Source organism: Sus scrofa, chromosome 8 (assembly GCF_000003025.6).
Source record: "Sus scrofa isolate TJ Tabasco breed Duroc chromosome 8, Sscrofa11.1, whole genome shotgun sequence".
NCBI lineage: Eukaryota > Metazoa > Chordata > Mammalia > Artiodactyla > Suidae > Sus > Sus scrofa.
In genome coordinates, this window is record NC_010450.4 from 112,382,045 (window position 1) to 112,400,276 (window position 18,232).

Genomic DNA, 18,232 nt, shown 5'->3' on the forward strand with positions numbered 1-18,232 from the left:
GTAGGTTGCAGACGCGGCTTGGATCCTGCGTTGCTGTGGCTGTGGTGTAGGCCAGTGGCTACAGTTCCGATTCAACCCCTAGCCTGGGAACCTCCACATGCCGTGGGAGCGGCCCAAAGAAATAGCAAAAAGACAAAAAAAAAAAAAAAAAAAAAAAAAAAATGCAGACTGCATAATAATATGCAGATTATATTCCTATATAATATATACTTGTGCATGATGACATGATTTTAAAGCAATAGTGCATAATATTCATTTGATATTTTTGTTAAACAGTATGTTAATAATTGCATTAAAATATTTAAGTTGTGAAATGCTAAAAATGTTTTCCATCCTAGCTGGGAAATCCAATAACTCATTTCAGTGATTACTTTTAAAAGGCTAGTAACTGTTATTATTATTAGTTTATTCTAACATTAAAATAGCAACTGCTTCTGACCTAGTGGAGGAACCGGGCAAGACACGAGGTGACTGATACCTGCCATGACAGGGAGAAAGAGAAGAGGCCTTAATCTCATGTGCCTCTATTGGAGATGACCAATAGGTTACACATATAAGGAAATAAAGAAACATTCCCTAGAGTAGCCAGTGCACAAACAGAAGAACTATAAACTATACTTGAGGAATTTACAGGCTATTAGGACAATACTCTGTTGGATTTGATTGAAATGGGCTCATATTTAAAATGAAATAAAACTATTGCAAAAATAAAAGTAAAGACAATGTTTTGATAATGTGTGCTTTCCTCTTAGTTCAGACTCTTCCAGAAGCCAGTGGGTTTTGAGGTACATCCATTGGTAAAGTACTCTCCAGGGGCATGGCTTGGTGAGTCTGACATTTGAACATGGCAAGCATCGCCCTCCGGAACCTACAATAAAAAAAGGGGAAATATGGCATTCTCCCATAGTGAACGAAACTTTTAAAGTACTTTCAAATATGACTAAGATGCCACTGCTGTCAAATGGCATCTCCGAATAAATTGCTGCCTCCAACTTTATCTATTTTTTGGCCACACCGATGTCATGAAGAACTTCCTGGGCCAGGGATCAAACCCAAGCACAGCAGTGAGCTGAGCCATAGCAGTGACAATGCGACCTCCTTAACTGCTAGGCCAGCGGGAATTCCTGCCTTCAACTTTAACATCTCCTGCTGAGACCCTTTATAAATGTATAAAGTATATAGTACAATTAAAGACCAGTTGGGCACCACTGATTATAAACACTCAAAACATTTAATAAAAATCAATAATTATGTCTGTTTAAGATGGCACTTCTAGGAGTTCCCATCGTGGTTCAGCAGATTAAGAATCCAAGAGGATGCTGATTCAATCCCTGGCCTCACTCAGTGGTTAAGGACCTGGCATTGCTGTGGCTGTGGCATAGGCTGGCAGCTGTAGCTCCAATTCGACCCCTAGCCTGGGAACTTCCATATGATGTGCGTGTGGCCCTAAAAATAAAAAAAGATGGCACTTCTAATGTCAATCGCAAGGAATAATTTATTTGAACTAAGGATGTATATACTTAATGCATTTGTTCTTCTGAGTGAAAGACAGTTTAAAGTAAGAGGAATTTGATACTACCAGACTTTTCCAAAAGAACTACCAGTAGGCCCTGAATTAAAAATGTATTCTTTATTCTTCTTATGCAGTCTGTTTGGTCTTAAAAGTTCTTATGTTTCTTTATATACCTGAAGCTAAAGCTGCTTTCCCAAATAGGTGCATAAATACATAAGTTTAACAGAAGCAGAATGGGCATTCCAGGATCACATTACTTCATCTCCGCTGAGATTTTTCTGGTCAAATATTTAAGCACAGTAGACTGAACAGTTAGGTTCATTCTATCTTTAAGCAGTAACAGGAAATAAAGTAGTCTAAGCTTCGCTGAGGAGGCATGAAAGAAGTCTTTGCTTAGAGGCTCAACAGAGGGGGAAGAAGAAGACTCTCAATTATCCGAAATGATTACTTACTCCTGAAGCCCTTATGTTAGCACTGAATTTTTCTCTCCTGTTTGAATAAGTCTTCTTTCTTGTAAATATACAACTATGCTACTGATTTAGGGAGCCCAACACTACCTTGCTTTATGCACTTTCCCGTAACAGAAACACTCTCTTCTGTGCAAAACTGATTTCATGTATTGGAACAAGGTAACCAGGTGAACAAAGCTAAGCTCCCCAACGACCTTCCAGGGTCATTTCTGCCAGAGAGCCATCTAAGATGAAACTCAAATTTGAGGATGCAGAGCTGGCAGAACTTATGTCTTGAGTTACCCTTGATGGGAAGGCCTGTCACAGAACTGGAGCCCTAGACATTTAAGGTCCTAAATGTTTCCCCAGCTGCATGAACCAAATAAATTTTACATTTGTCTGAAGTGAGTTTCTGTCCTTACCCTCCCCAGAAGTTTTAGAAAATTATCTGCTCCCTTTTAAACTTTCTTTCAGTATACAATTTTTTTTTAGTTGAGAAGCACTTTAGACATGACTTACTTCTTATTAGCAATCACATAAATACAGGGATTGTAGAACGTAGAAGATTTTGCAAACAGTGGAGCTATGATGGCCATTGGAGGAGGAATCTTCTTTGGGTCACCAAAAGAAGCCCATAAGCACACGATAGAATAAGGGGACCATGCCACCAGAAACATGAGTATCATTATCACTGACATCTGTAAGAAAAAAAATCAATATTCGCCAAGCCCAGTACCCAAAATACCAAAACAGCTAATCCATCTATAAGTGCAGGAAAACTTATCTAGATTGAAACTTGAATAAGTCAGGTTGTTGAAAGCAGACAAGGAAAAACTACATTCTTCGCCTCATTCCCCTTTGCTTTTGTGCCTGAAGTCATTTATGTTAACAAGAGCTTGTGAAAGGGATGACTGTTACACAAGTGTAAAGAACGCCCTCTTGCTTTCAGTGAGCTAGGGGAGAATACAAACGCTGGAATGGATGAGAGGCAGATGAACCCACTCCCAGCCCACTTCAAGGAACTGCACTATGAACTGCTGGTATTGTGCTTTTTTTTTTTTTTTCCTATCATCTGCTAATCTGAAAAATAACTTTCAAACTTTCTAAACTCAATCTGGAAAAAAAGAAGTCCTATACTTAGCTTGGAGAATTCTAATACAGGCATTTGAGCTTGGTATATAACAAATGATACATAATACATATAAGGCAGATAGTTTGTAAAGGAGCTCAACTTGCATTTTATATAAACGAAAAACTACAATTTACATTGTTCCCTCCTGACTGATGGAAAAGGTTTAAAAATATATAAACCCATAAGGTCTGAGAATCCCAGATTAGACAATAGCTTTGCTAAAATTAAAGCTGAGGAGTTCCCACTGTGGTACAATGGAATCTGCAGCATTCCTGAGCACCAGAATGCAGGTTCAATCCCTAGCTCCACACAGTTGGTTAAAGGATTGTAGCTTTGACTTGGATTGAACCCCTGGCCCCAGGAACTCCATACACCACAGAGCAGCCAAAAGAGAAAAAAAAAAGGTGAGTAACCACTGGCCAGGTGGCATATTACTCATCATAAGAATGATTAGAAAACAAATTCTTACAAAATGTTAAAGAGATAAGAATGAGGGAAAATCAGATACAGACTAATCCATTCCACTTAACTACAGAAAGTCTCAGGAATTGGCGGTGACAGTTGTGAATGTGGTGCTGCAGGAAGATCCTAAAACACAAAAGCTAATTAAACTCTGCAAAAAGAAGTTAAGACTTTGGAATCCCCTCTCTATTCAGCTAAGGAACTGAACTGCCCAATCTCCCCAGAAGAATCCCAGGGTCAGTGTAAGAGAGGATAAAGCAGGGAGACTCAGGGCTGGGGTGGCTGGGCTCAGCTGAGAGCTGGGGTACTGTGCTGAAAAGAGGGGTGCTGCATGCGGTCCGTCCCTGCACTGCGCTGTGAGAATGTGGCTACTTAGACCTGCACCTCCTACCCTAAAGGAGAAAGAATCTTCTCCTTGGAAACTGACCAGCCCAGAAAAAAATACCCAGAGGCACAGATCCTCAGAAATCTCCCCGCAAAGACACATGCCAATCAAAGAGGACATCCAGAGCTTACAGTCAGCTTTTTTAGTGCATCACTCTTAACGGGTACAGGGACAGTCATCAATCACTAGACACTGAGGAAACATGTAAACTGGCAGGCAGAGACCAAAACAGTGCAGAAACTCAAGGGAAACAGAAAATACATGATGAACAGAAGGAAAATATAAATATATACACAATATCATCACAGAAATGAGAGAAGATATACTTGCATTAAATAAGAGGAAGCTTTCAAAAGAAGTACAAAAAAAAATCAAAAGTACAAAATAATGCTTTTATCTCATCTACAAAAAGCAGAATTTTTTAAATGTAGTAGGAAGTTTGAAATGCACAGTCAACCAGGCTTAGGGTGAGGTAAATGAGCTGAACTATGCAGGCACAAGGTCAGATCCTGACTTTATTTAATATTTTATATTTTGTTCAATGTGGATTTTTTACAAATGTTGATTTTTTAAAATACTGCGTTAACTATTTTCTTTTTTCTTCTCTTTTCCTTTTTTTTTTGGATTTCTGAGTTTTTGGGTGCCTTCTTAAATTTTGCAACCCAGGCCTCAATCTCCTTACCCACACCCAGACCTGGACATTGTTGAGAAAATCTTGCAGAAAGCAGAAATGAAAACAAACTAACTAAAAACAGAGACAATATTTTTTTTAATTATGAGATAAATACAGGAGATTAAATACCCAAATAAAAAAAGCTCCAGGAAAAGAGAACAGGGAAAATAAAACGGGAGATGAAACTTACCAGAGAAATAATACAAGGAAGCTCCCAGAAGGAGAGACCTGAGTCTTGGCCCTGAAAGCACTCACCCAGTTCCCCACACGTGGGTGACTAAGCTGCCAGAGCAAAGAAATCAGCATGACATCTCAGAAAACTGGAGATAAAGAGAAAAATCACGAGCTTCCAGAAAGAACACAGATAACCAGAATGCTGTCAGCCTTCTCAACAGTGACACCAGAAGCGGGGAAACTATAATGTAATGCTTTCAAAATTCTTTGAAAATCACTTTTTTTCTACTTAGAATTCCATACCAAGTAAATAATCTGTCATTTTCAGGAGTGCAAAATCTTAAAAATGTTACTTTCCTGTAATCTTCTCAGGATTCTATCAGAGAATGTGTTCCACTAAATGTGAGAAAGTAAATCCCCCCCAAAAAGAAGACATGAGATTCAGAAAATAGGTGACCTGACCCAAGAGAGAGGTCAAGGGCATTCCCTGCTGGTGATGAAGGACATCTTGGGGTGTGGGATTTCTTGATAGTCTTAAAGAACAGTCAATGGGAGTTCCCGTTGTGGTGCAGCAGAAACGAATCCGATTAGGAACCATGAGGTTGCGGGTTCAATCCCTGGCCTCGCTCAATGGGTTAAGGATCCGGCGTTGCCATGAGCTGTGGTATAGGTCACAGATGCAGCTCGGATCTGTCGTTGCTGTGGCTATGGTGTAGGCTGGCGGCTACAGCTCCAATTAGACCCATAGCCTGGGTACCTCCATATGCCGAGGGTGCAGCACTGAAAAGAGAAAAGACAGGAAAAAAAAAAAAAAAAAAGAACAGTCAATGTAGAGCAGAGCAGGAGACCTTGGGCTGTCAGGAGGACAGCTCCAAGAAAAGGATGAAGTTGATCTAGTCCCTGACATATCTGAAAATACTAAGAGAAGACTAATGCTTCTGGTGGAGAGGTCAGAAATGAATTAGTGACAGGTACATAGAACAGTCAACAAAGCTACAGAGAGAGGTGGGGAAAGAGAGAAGGGGAGAAAAAAGGGGAAGGAAGGAAGAGTAAGAAAGAGAGAAGGAATGAATTATTAATTCCAAGGTGGGGGGGGAGTTGAATAAAAAAAGAAATATAAATCACAGAGCCCTATAGAGATCTGCAATAAATAAAACTTAATCACAATAGTATAAATATAAATAATATAAATTCCTCTAAACAAATATTAACATTTTACTGACAAGATGAGGAGACAGAAAGGTTGATGGGACACGTAGGAAAAAGGTTTGTGGTATAAGAGAAATTCTCTTTGTCTGTAGTAGGAAATCAAGAAATAACAGCAAACGAAAATATCCAAAACAGCAGAAAAGCACATCGTTTAGAAATATGATGGCAAACATCAGAAAAAAAGGCCAGAGAATAGGAATCGAGGGTTGGAAAGAGGTGACTGCAGAAGCCAAGGAAACAAGCCCATGTAAAAGCTTGATTACCCAATATTTTTTAAGGATTTTAATATCTTACCTTCGTTACATCTACCTGATCTGACCAATCTCTGTTGAGGTAAGCAGTGCAGTTACTAGTGGCACGACATTTAATGGATTGAGTGACATGGTAATAGCAGTAAAACATCACTATCAAGGGCACGATAAAATTTACTGCAACAACTGTCATGGTGTAAGAAACAAAAGACCTGAAAATAAGCAAAGGAAATAACCAAATCACTAATAATTACATGCTTAAATCACATTCAGTGATTTAATGTACTAAATAGGAAAAGGGAAGCAGGATAATTACTAGCTATAATACTGGCACTGTCCCGCAGTCATTTATTATTGAATAGCTTAGGAAGTACATTTGACTTTTAGTTCAATTGGACTAGAAGTCAGCAAACTATGGCCTGTGGGCCAAATCCAGCGGTTGCCTATCTTTGTGAATAAAATGGTATTGAAACCACACCCATTCACATACTCTCTATGGCTGCTTTCACAGGCAGAGTTGAATAGTTGCAATGGAGATAGTCTTGCCTGTAAAGTCTAAAATATTTATTTCTCGACTTTGTACTGAAAATTTTTCAGATTTAAATTTAGTTTGAGAGATAGAAATTTTCTATTTGTTTTTCTGAGTAATCTTTCAATTCCTTTAATGAACTAAATTTTCCTCTTTTGCCTGGTAAATATAGATAAGCATCCCTGATGAGCAAGCAAATTCTTGTAGTGACTGTGCTTTTGCTAGGTAATTCTCAGAAGATGCTTTATTGCCAGATCATTGAGAGAAGAAAGCCTGGACTTCCACCAGAGCTGCACACTGGCTAGCTCCACTAACACTCCTTTTTCCCCGCTCAGGTCCTACCTCTAAGGTGAAGGTATCAGAAGGATGTTCTGTACCCCTTTTGCTGCCAGAAGAGAAGGAAGAAGCAACAGAGCAGGGAGACAAGCAGAGCTGGATGACCTTTCCTTAGAATCAAGCATAATTCACTTTTCTCATTTCATCCCTAGCTGGAATCACAACATCTATACCAAGGAAACCCTCTGCTATAACATTTGATCTGAGCTTATATTTGAAATGATGAAACTGTCTACATTAGAAGCACTTGATTATAAATTGTAAACATGTCTCTTACACGTCATTTTTCCGCCAGTTTATGGTACATGTGGCCCCAGTGGGATCTGGGGCATAACTAGCCCACCCAATGATAGGCATCAAAGCCCAAAAGAGGCCATTGATCCATGCCCCCAGAATCATGCTGATATAAGTGTTGGTGGTCATTCTTCTTCCTATTAATGAACATATGGAGTATTAGTCAATTCAATAATGTGATTCATATATTCATTTTGCTTTAACTGATTATTCAAAGTAGTTAAGTAGATTCTTTACAGAGCAATTAGGTTCACGTAAAGCCTATCTAAATGAATTCACATTCCGATTTTTAAAATGACATTTAAGCGGAAACCTGAATGATAAAAAGGATCATCCAGAGGATAGACAGAGAGAAACACTTTCCAGGTCTAGGGAAATAGAATTTACAAAGACCTCAAAGTGAGAAAGGGCTGGGCCAGTGCCCTAAAATGAGAGGACTGATCCTAGGCCACACTGGAAACGTAGCCAGAGACCAGTTCACATGGGGCCTTGAAGGCTGTGTTACAAAATTTCATTTTATTCTAGGTATAATAGGAAATCATTGAAACATTAAATCAAGGCTTGTCAGAGAAATAAGAATGACCCTGATTGCAAGCCATTACATTTACATTTTGAAGTGAATGTGTGTTAAGCGGTGTTTAGGCAAGAAATGGGTTCACTGAGAAAGCTGAGCAAAGTGCTGTACCTGCTTCAGGACGGCAGATGGTCAGATATCGATCCACGGCCACAACAGTGAGCAACCCAATACTTGCCATTCCAAAAAAGATATTCAATCCGGCATAAATCTGAAAATCAAAATTGGAAAGAATCCACCATTCTACACGCCCTCCCAAGAGACATTTACACTTTTATTTCATTGCTAGAATCCCATTGCTTGAATTGTTCTTATTTTACTAATTTAAAAATACATCACCTCTTGTCAAATTGTAAGTGGTTTAATTTATAGAAAATGTTTATAGAACATTTATAGAAAATGTTTTAATTAAAATAAACTTTTAATTAAACTTTTTAAAAAATATTGACTTTAAGTAAAACTTTTTTCTTTCTTTTTTTTTTTTTTTTTTTGCTTTTTAGGGCTGCACTTGCGGCATATGAGGGTCAAATTCAAGCTGTAGCTGCCAGCCTATACCACAGCCGCAGCAACATCAGATCCGAGCCATGTCTACAACCTATACCACAGGTCACAACAACACCAGATCCTTAACCCACTGAGCAAGGCCATGGATCGAACCTGCATCCTCAAGGATGCTAGTCAGATTCGTTAACTGCTGAGCCACGATGGGAACACCACAAAGTAAAACTTCTAAACATACTCTATAAATAGAGTGCAAAAATAAACCATATATTAGGTGCACTATATGGTCAATAAAAGATTAGTATTCAGAAGATAAGAAAATTCAACAGGGGGTTAAGAAAAACAGAAAAATGGGCTCTTCACACAAGAGGAAACCTGAATGTTCATGACATAAGATATACATCCACAATAATATTCAAGGAAAAGCAAATTACAAGATACTATTTTACACCCATCAAAATGCTAAAAATTTAAAAGTCTGACAACCCCAAGTGTTGGAGAAAATATGGACTAACAGAAGTTCTTATGGAGCTCCTGCTGTGGCGCAGTGGGTTAAGAATCTGACTGCAGCAGCTCAGGTTGCTACAGAGCCATGGGTTTGATCCCCAGTGCAGCTTGGTGGGTTGAAAGAGCTGGCATTGCCCTAGCTGCAGCATCGGTGGTACTTGTGGCTCAGATTCAATCCCTAGCCTGGGAACTTCCATAAGCCCCAAGTGTAGCCATTAGAAAACAAACAAACAAAACACCATACTTCTTGTTAATTGGCATAATCATTTTGGAGAGGAATTTGGCCATATCTGATAAAGTTGAAGATGAACATTATCCACAACCAAATCATTCCTCTCCTAATAATGTGTCTGACGAAATTCTCACATATTGCAGACATGTATAAGAACATTTATTAAAGGCTTATTTGTGATTTTTTTAAATTGGGAACAGATGATCAATAACAAGAAAATGAGTAAATACACTGGAATATGTTCATTAAATGGAACATAATGTAGCAATTAAAATGAATCTTAACTGCTATATTCATCACCATAGGTAAGCCTGAAAAACATAATATTGGAGGAGTTCCTGTTGTGGCTCAGTGGAAATGAATCTGACTAGTATTCACGCAGGTTCGATCCCTGGCCTTGAACAGTGAGTTAAGGATCTGGCGTTGCAGTGAGCTGTGGTATAGGTTGCAGGCATGTCTCGGATCCCACATTGCTGTGGCTGAGGTGTAGGCCGGCAGCTACAGCTGATTCGACCCTAGCCTGGGAATCTCCATATGCCTCGGATGCAGCCCTCAAAAGGCTAATAATAATAACAATAATAATATTGGATAAAGAAAGAAAAATGAATAATGCAAACAATATGAGATTATTTACACAAAATTTAAAATATTCAGTATCTGGTTTATAAGTAAATAAATATGTAGTAAAGAAACAAAAACACCCATGACAGAGAAGGGAGTAAGACTGAGGCCCGTGTGCAATGTCCTTCAAAGTATTTGTAAAGCTTTATGTCTTTATAAAAAAACCAACAACAACCTGAAACATATTGCAAAACATTAAGATATGACAAACTGGTTGGTATATACATGGCTATTCATCACTCTCTACTACTTTCTTTTTTTTTTTTTTGTCTTTTTGCCATTTCTTGGGCCGCTTCCGCGGCATATGTAGGTTCCCAGGCTAGGGGTCTAATCGGAGGCGTAGCCACCAGCCTACACCAGAGCCACAGCAATGCTGGATCCGCGCCGCACCTGCGACCTACACCACAGCTCACGGCAACGCCAGATCGTTAACCCACTGAGCGAGGCCAGGGACCGAACCCGCAACCTCATGGTTCCTAGTCGGATTCGTTAACCACTGAGCCACGAGGGGAACTCCTCATCTTATTCTCTATAGTTTTAAAGCTGACAATAGCAACCTGTTCGGAAAAACAGGCCAAAGTCATGAATACAAATTAATATTATTTCCTTGTCAGTAAAAATCACAGTACATATATTTACTAGTTATTCTCATGGGGATCATAGAAAAAATCAGCAGCATGTAGTTTAACCACATTACCTAGATATTATGATGGACTCATTAAATATTTTGTTTCAAATGAAAGCAGGATATTTTTTAATTTGCAATACACAAGTTTTTATTTAAATATGCAAATGTTCATTTTTCTTCTCTAGTTGAATATAAATCTTTTGTTAGTTTATTTTTTCCTCTGGGCTGGAGAAATTTTGCAAATATGATAGCTAGTGATTTCATTTCTTATATTAAAGAATATATTTCCAGTCACTCCTGAAGGTGTTTTCAATATGAGTACCACATCTATTATCCTACATAATCTTATTTGATTGAAACCATTGGGATTTTTAAAGACATTTAAATTTACATTTTCTTAGTTTACTTTATTTTGCTTTGATTCTAAAGATCTCCAATACCTGACATCCTGCATATCCAAACTTCCAACTTCCATGCAGATCTGAAGCTGCAGACATGGGATAGCCAATGCTACTGACCCCTATATCAGTAGCAGCCAAGTTAATGATAATTGCATTTGTGGGTGTCCGAAGTTCCTTGTGCTTAATGAAGATGCCCAAAACTACTATGTTGCTGAGAATACTTATCATACCTGAGAACATAAACAAAAAATTCACACACTTTAATTTTAATGTATAAAAGTACAATCAAAATTAAATATTTAAGCTCCTTCAAAAACAGAGCATATCCATTTTGGTTCATTCGTTTGAGGAGCTCCAGCTAGTCTTAAAACTAATTGTAGTATCTTCACAGCTCTATTGTGAAAGAGAAATATGAAAATTAAAACACAAGGCTTTATGCCAATTGACATAAACCAGTACCGAAGGCTGGTGTTAATGTCTTCACTATCAATCAGTCTGACCTTGAAATTCTTCCCTTGCATTTCATGATGCCACCACTGCATCATGAAAATTTCAGGGTATATTTTTAGGATAGATGTCTAAACATAAAGTCTCCTTTAGCAGCTTAATTTCATCCTCCTTCCTGAGGCTCTTCTCTGTATATGCAGTTTCTCGAGTCTCAGCTATCATTCTATCCTAATAGCGCCTCTGTCACTTTTCAGCCCTGAGCCACCGTCCAGTCCTGCATCCTTTCTCATTGCCATTAAATGTTTACTAAGCATCTATGGCATGTAAGATCATGTAATTGTTCCAATATTAATTGAAACTCAACATGTTCAAATCTGAATTCTTCATCACACACGCACACACTCACCCCTACAGAAGAATGCACACTGCAAGGTCTGGCTATTCAGAGAGGAAGCTGAGCTGGTTTTTAGGTCCACTGAGAAGCCTCACAGGCAATATCACCCTAGCCAAGTTTCCACAGCCTAGAGGACTTGACTCCTAGTCCTGCAGGTCCAGAAACTCAATGTTGTCAATGCCCCAGAAATGACCAGATTCAGGTAGATGATGACTGAACTTTGTAATCTGAATGCCAGTGTATTAATTTACAATGTGTGATATTGTTGTGTGGACTAGATGTGCATATTAGCCTGATGAACACCCCCAACATGCAACAAAGGATGCACAAGCTTCCCACAAAAGGTCCTAATGGCAGCAGTGAAGGGGTGAATAGCTTTTAGCTAGAATAGAGGCGAGAGCTGTTACTGGAATCCTAGGGGCTAAAGGAGGGGTAAACAACAGAAGGAATAGAGTTGCGTTCACCATCAGAAAGAGAACTCTGTGGTGAGCAGCCCCTGTTATTGCCAGAGACGGTGGAGGTTTCCAAGCACCAACAGACAAAAATTTCAGCTAAGCAAGAACTTCTTTTATATCTTGGCACTTTGGTCAAAACTTCCACTCAGCATCCTGTTATACTAACCATCCAGGTTCCTGTTCTTTCCTCCTGCATGCTGCTGGCAGAATTAGCTTGCAACGCAAAATTATCGAAGGCTCTTCTCAAAACCTCCAACACTCCCCAACATCTGTGGGATAAAAGTCCACATGTCCCAGCCTGATATCCCAGGCTCTTTGCCCCAATCTGTTTGCACCCTTTCTAAGCAAATTTCCACACTTGTCATATAAGCCCTTCATTTATTCTAGTTATCAAATACACCAGGCTTGTGATAAATTTCGACACTTGTTTATCCCACTCAGAACACCCTACTCCTTTCCTCTACCCCCTCAAAATTCTGTTCAAGCCCAATTCTGCCCCAAAGGCTTGCCCTCCATACCCATAACATCCTCTCTAAATTCTCAAAGTACTTGTTTATTTTACACTTTATCTTATGTGATGCTGATTTAACTCATGTATTCCTAGTCTTTCCCTGTGGATTTCAGGCCTCTAATGATTTGTATGTTGAGTATGTGGCATACAGCAGATATATTTCATAAAGAGACAACTAAAATTAACATTGCTTAATATCTATGATTTCTGCATGCATAATTAAGACACAATGACATCAAATTTGATAGTTCTCTGGCTCAATTTTTTTTGGCATTTAGTACCATAGCTCCAAAAAACTTAGTGAATTAAAATCTTTCTGGGCTAGTTGCAGATTTGATTATTTTTAAAAGTCAGATAAAAGCACAGTGCAGTAAATTGTTGCCTATCAAGTATGCAACCAAAATAAACTTAATTCTGGGAAGGTCTTAGACATAATAGGGAAAAAGAGGTAAACAATTTAGCCCTTTATTCTCTCTGCAGCTGTCTCAAGCACTCCACTTTATTTCCTAGTTGTAGGTGATTTCTCATGAGTAGACAATAGAACATTTAATAGTTAGGTCTAAATTTAGTTAATTTCTCTTTGGCTTCTGTGGCTTTCCTCCAATCGCTTTGGCAGGTCCTTCTTAATCTACTTCTTGGCCTTTCTTTCTTCATGACTACCTAACTAAATAACTGCATTGTCCAAATTTCTGTCCTAGATCTCTTTTCTTACACATTCGACATAACCACACTCAAGTGATTTCACACATATCTAAGGCTATATGCTGATATTTTCCAGATCAATCTCAAAATCCAAACCCACGTGTCCAGCTTTTTTAATTTAAGATTTCTCTCAAACTGAACCCAGAGGTTTTCTCTCCTGCCCTCAAACTGTTCCTTCCTTAAGCATGTTCCCATTTTGGTGAATAGCTTCATCATCTCTCCGGTAGCCCCAGAAAGAAAACTAGTTGTCATCTTTGATGCCTCCTCACCTTCTCCCCAGTTTCCACATCCAACCATGGAGTCTACATCTAGTTCTTGAATGTGTTTGCTTCTATCTCCACCGCCACTACTTCCTTCTCTGGAGCCTTCTTAAATCTAAAGCACACAGAGGCCTCCAACGTGGTCTCTTAGCTACCACTACAGCACATTTCTAAAATGCAAGTTGGATCATGTCATTCTGGGACCCCCTGTATCTTTCACAGCTTAGGTCATTCACTACCTGGTACACAGCCATCCTCTCATCCTAGTATCTCTTACACTTCATTCTACAATTCATCCAAAAATGAATCTCTTTCAGTTCCTTAATTCATCATGCCCTCTCGCCTCTTAGCCTTAACTGGAGAAAGGGAGAGTGGTCAAGTTGGTAAAAGTTTTGTAAGAGCTAAAATCTAAGAGAAATATTAAATTTGAAGTGAAAAATCTAAATAAACTTTCAGGGAGTTCCTGTTGTGGCACAACAGAAATGAATCCGACTAGTATCCATGAGGACACAGATTCGATCATTGGCCTCGCTCATTGGGTCAGGGATCCAACGTTGCAGTGAGCTGTGGTGTAGGTTGCAGATCCGGCTCAGATCTGGCCTTTCTGTGGCTGTGGCTTAGGGTGGCATCTGTAGCTGTGACTCAACCCCTAGCCTAGAGGCTTCCATATGCTGCACCTGTGGCTCTAAAAAACTATAATAAATAAATAAATGTAACAAATGAAATGAATTATTTGACTAAATTCTTTCTCTCACAGTTTTGCTTTTAATTTGGACATTATAAGTGAGTTTTGTTAAAGCGGTGGGGGAGTTGGGGGCCTAAGGAACAATAAGTGTCTGAAGCATGAAGAGATTAGATATGCTCCCTTCAGTCCACCTACCCAAAACACAACATATACTCATGATATTGATAAAACTGATCTGATGGTTACACATGAGGGTTCTAGAACCAAAACACCCAAGTTCAAATCCTGGTGTAGCTACTTAGTAGATGTGTGTGTTGGGAAAATTATTTAAACTCTTCATTTCTATAAATGGGAAAAATAAAATGAATTCACTTACTGAATTATCATAAGAATGAATTACTTTGTATGTGTAAGTATTTAGAACAGTTATTGGTATATATCAAGTTTTCAAATAACATTAGTAGAAGCAGTAGTGGTGGTGGCTATAGTTGTAGAAGTAGTAGTAGCAGGAGTCGTCATTGTCGTCATGGTACTGTTACTATTACTGTTACAGGGAGAAGAACCTGAGAGAATATTTTATTAACAGGAAATCTTTGAGAGTTCCCTTTGTAACACAGCAGTTAACAAACCCAACTAGTATCCATGACGATGCGGGTTTGATCCCTGGCCTCGCTCAGAGGATTAAGGATCCAGTGTTGCCGTGAGCTGTGGTGTAGGTCACACACATGGCTCGGATCCCATGTTGCTATGGCTGTGGTGTAGGCTGGCAGCTGCAGCTGATTCAACCCCTAGCCTGGGAACTTCCATATGCCAAGGGTGCGGCCCTAAAAACCAAAAAAAAAAAAGGAAATCTTTGCATGCTTCTTTTGTAACCAGATCAAAAAGGACAGCTTTTCTTGGTCATCTACCAAAACCTAACTAAACAGTAAGTTTGTATACAAAGTATTTCTATGTAATTGTGAAAAGGAAATTATCTTTAAGTAGTATAATGTTTTCTCCCTTCTGTTGCAACAACAATTAAAAAATCCATTAAAAAGAGAACAAAACTTACCCAGTGCTTATCATACAGAGATGGTAAAATAAAAAATTTAGCATGTCACTAAACTTTACAAAAATCAACTAAGGAACCACAATTTTTAGCACAGGATTAACACTCTGTGAATTATGGGGAAATTAAGCAATTATAAAGAATAGACTGGGAGTTCCCATTGTGGCTCAGCAGAAATGAAATCTGACTAGTAGCCATGAGGACGCAGGCTCGATCCCTGGCCTTGCTTAGTGGGTTAAGGATCTGGCATTACGGTGAGCTGTGGTGTATGTTGCAGACTGGCTCGGATCTGGCATGGCTATGGCTGTGGTGTAGGCCAGTGATTACAGCTCCAAATTCGGCCCCTAGTCTGGGAACTTCCATATCCCACAGATGCTGCCCTAAAAAAAAGCAAAAAAGAAAAAGAAAAAAAAAAAAAGAATAAACTGGATTACAGTAGGATTTGTTATGCTTCAACTCTACTTTTGAATATATTTGAAATTTTTCATAAGTCAATCCAAAAATGTAAGAGGTTACTTCTAAAAATTCATTCCTGAACTAAAGCTGAAAATGAAGTGACTGCTCAGCATAAAATCAATACAATTCAACCCATACATAAAAAAAAAAAAACAGAATTTCTGTTATCATTTTCCTCATTCTTTTTTTCAGCAAACAAACATTTATCTTAATCCAACATATGCATCAATGAGTATGTGTACGTGGGGAGAAAGAAATACCTGTCCTATTTGTACTGTATATATCATTTAGATATCTTTGTGCTATTTAATTTTACTCTTCATGACAATCGTGACAGGTAGCTTATTTCTGTCCTCTGTTTACAGATAAGAAAATGGAAGAACAAAAAGATGAAAGCATTTGCTCACTGTTGCAAATATACTAAAAGATGAAAGAAATCCAAAGCTTCAGAGCTCTCCAAAACAGCACTTGAAAACGAGCTGAATTTTCAATCTCTGACCTCAGTAACAATACACTCTGCTCTCTTTGTACAACTTTTAATTTTCTTTCCAGGATCTTTCAATCTTAACTAGATTCCACCACCAAGGACAAAACTGCAGAAAGTATGTATGAGAATAGTAAATGCTATAAAAATACATTTTTGCCATGGTGGACACTCTTCCCCAATAAAAACTTGACAATGTAATAAATTATGGACGGTTAAAAAAGAATTACTCATTTTACCAAAAAAAAAAAAAAAAACTTTTCTCAGCTCCACATCACTGCTATTTATCAAAATTCAAACTAACCTGTGACATTAACCACCATTAACGATGCTTTCATTTATCCTTTCACCTACGTTCTAAGATCTTTACAGCCACGAAATAGAGCAAGTATTACCATCCGTATTTACCACATGAGCACCCCAACTCAGAAAGATTAAGTGACTTGTTGAGGTTGGCCAACAATATAGAACTGGAAACATTATTTCTGAATCCATGCTTTTTCTACTACCTTATGCTAAAAACCTCTACTTTTCTTCAGTCATTTGAAGGCAAAGTAACTTTTTATGGAGTAAACATCCATACCTGCTGTAATCAAGTATGCTGCCACAATACTGTGTTCAGTCTGTGAAAAGACAGAGCCATCTTCATTTTTAGAGTCTGAATTGTTGCCTAAATCCATTAGCATTTTGGAGAGAAGATACTAAAACAGCCTTCATAATCTATGAAATGTTTTCAAAAACCACTGAGGGAAGAATTTTCAGAACCAATCATTTCCAATTAAAGACCTCAAAGAAGGGCCTTTTCATAGAGGCCCTCCCTTTTAACAAATTTTAATTGGGCTAAAGAGGAAAGGATTTTAATTCCCGGAACAAGGAATAAGCTTATTATTAGCAAGATAAAGAGAAATACCAAGCACCACACATTTTAACCAGTTTGGGCATCGGCCTTATATCTAAGACGATTTTCAAGTGCACACATCCCACTTAAACAATAAACTCAGAAAATCAGCACATGACCTTTCTTAAGTAAGAGCCAGCCTTAGTCCTCTAAAACTATTCAGGTTAAGGTCCCTATTTTCTGTTGACCCTTTCAAGTTTTCTATTTCAGTTCCTTTTGTATTTTTCCATAACAACTTAAAGAATATCTCCCCATCCTTCCAAATCTGACTCCCCTAAAGGGAATAATATTTTTTGGTATATATGCTTTCTCTGTTTATACAAACATATATTTATATTTATACAACTGTTTTGAAGTTTTCCCCACTTTTTTTTTTTTCATTCTCTTCAAAAAAGGGAGAGATATGTATATATAAAATCATTCCGTAATTTGTTTTCCCCTAAAGCCATACCATAAATTCCAGGTCAATAAACCTAAATTTAACTTATTAATAGCTATATATTTCAAAGCATGAATATAGCACGATCTGCTTCACAATCCACCTTAGCTTATGACCCTACATTTTGATATGCACAAGTAATTATTTGGTAATAATCATAGCACATACCAGCAAAGTATCTACATTCAACAATTTATCTTATAAAGTACCGGGCAATTCTAATATTCTGGATTATCTTGTTCTCCATAGCTGGGTTACATAAGTGACAATCTAACATGAACACTGTTAGAATAAGACATCCTTACCACCTTTTTGTCTCATATTCTTTATTCCACATAACATTTTAAAATCTCAATTATGAATTTCCTAAAATCAGTAACTTAAGAGAAATGCTAGGTGTAATCATATAACAGAACCACTAGAGGGCTATATTTACCCACTTAATTTAATTTATAAATCTTAGAACTGGCATAACAGGAAGGGACCCAAGATAATCCTTCTGTCTCAATTCTCTCAGCACTATACTTGTATAAACTGAAGAAGCTGAACGAGGTTGGGTGATCTGTCCCAGATCTTATAGCG

The 18,232-nt window shown here is 38.2% G+C and overlaps 1 protein-coding gene across 1 annotated transcript; it reads right to left on the minus strand.

Annotated features, from left to right (window-relative positions):
* RRH (retinal pigment epithelium-derived rhodopsin homolog) lies at positions 164–17,578 on the minus strand. The gene is made up of 7 exons (XM_003129266.3): positions 16,897–17,578; positions 10,911–11,101; positions 8,093–8,192; positions 7,391–7,544; positions 6,292–6,460; positions 2,482–2,660; positions 164–868 (listed from the first exon to the last, which is right to left on the minus strand). Exons 1-7 carry the CDS (start codon positions 16,997–16,999, stop codon positions 754–756), a joined length of 1,011 nt encoding a protein of 336 aa, XP_003129314.2. The 5' UTR covers positions 17,000–17,578; the 3' UTR covers positions 164–753.

Bases quoted from the DNA above. Each gene is read 5' to 3' on its own strand.
- RRH (XM_003129266.3), bottom strand. From the start codon at position 16,999: ATGCTAATGGATTTAGGCAACAATTCAGACTCTAAAAATGAAGATGGC. The intron at 11,102-16,896 runs GTATGGATGTTT...TTATGTTCTCAG, and splicing joins AGCATACTTGATTACAGCAG to GTATGATAAGTATTCTCAGC. The intron at 6,461-7,390 runs GTAAGAGACATG...GCTTATTTTCAG, and splicing joins AACTGGCGGAAAAATGACGT to GTCTTTTGTTTCTTACACCA.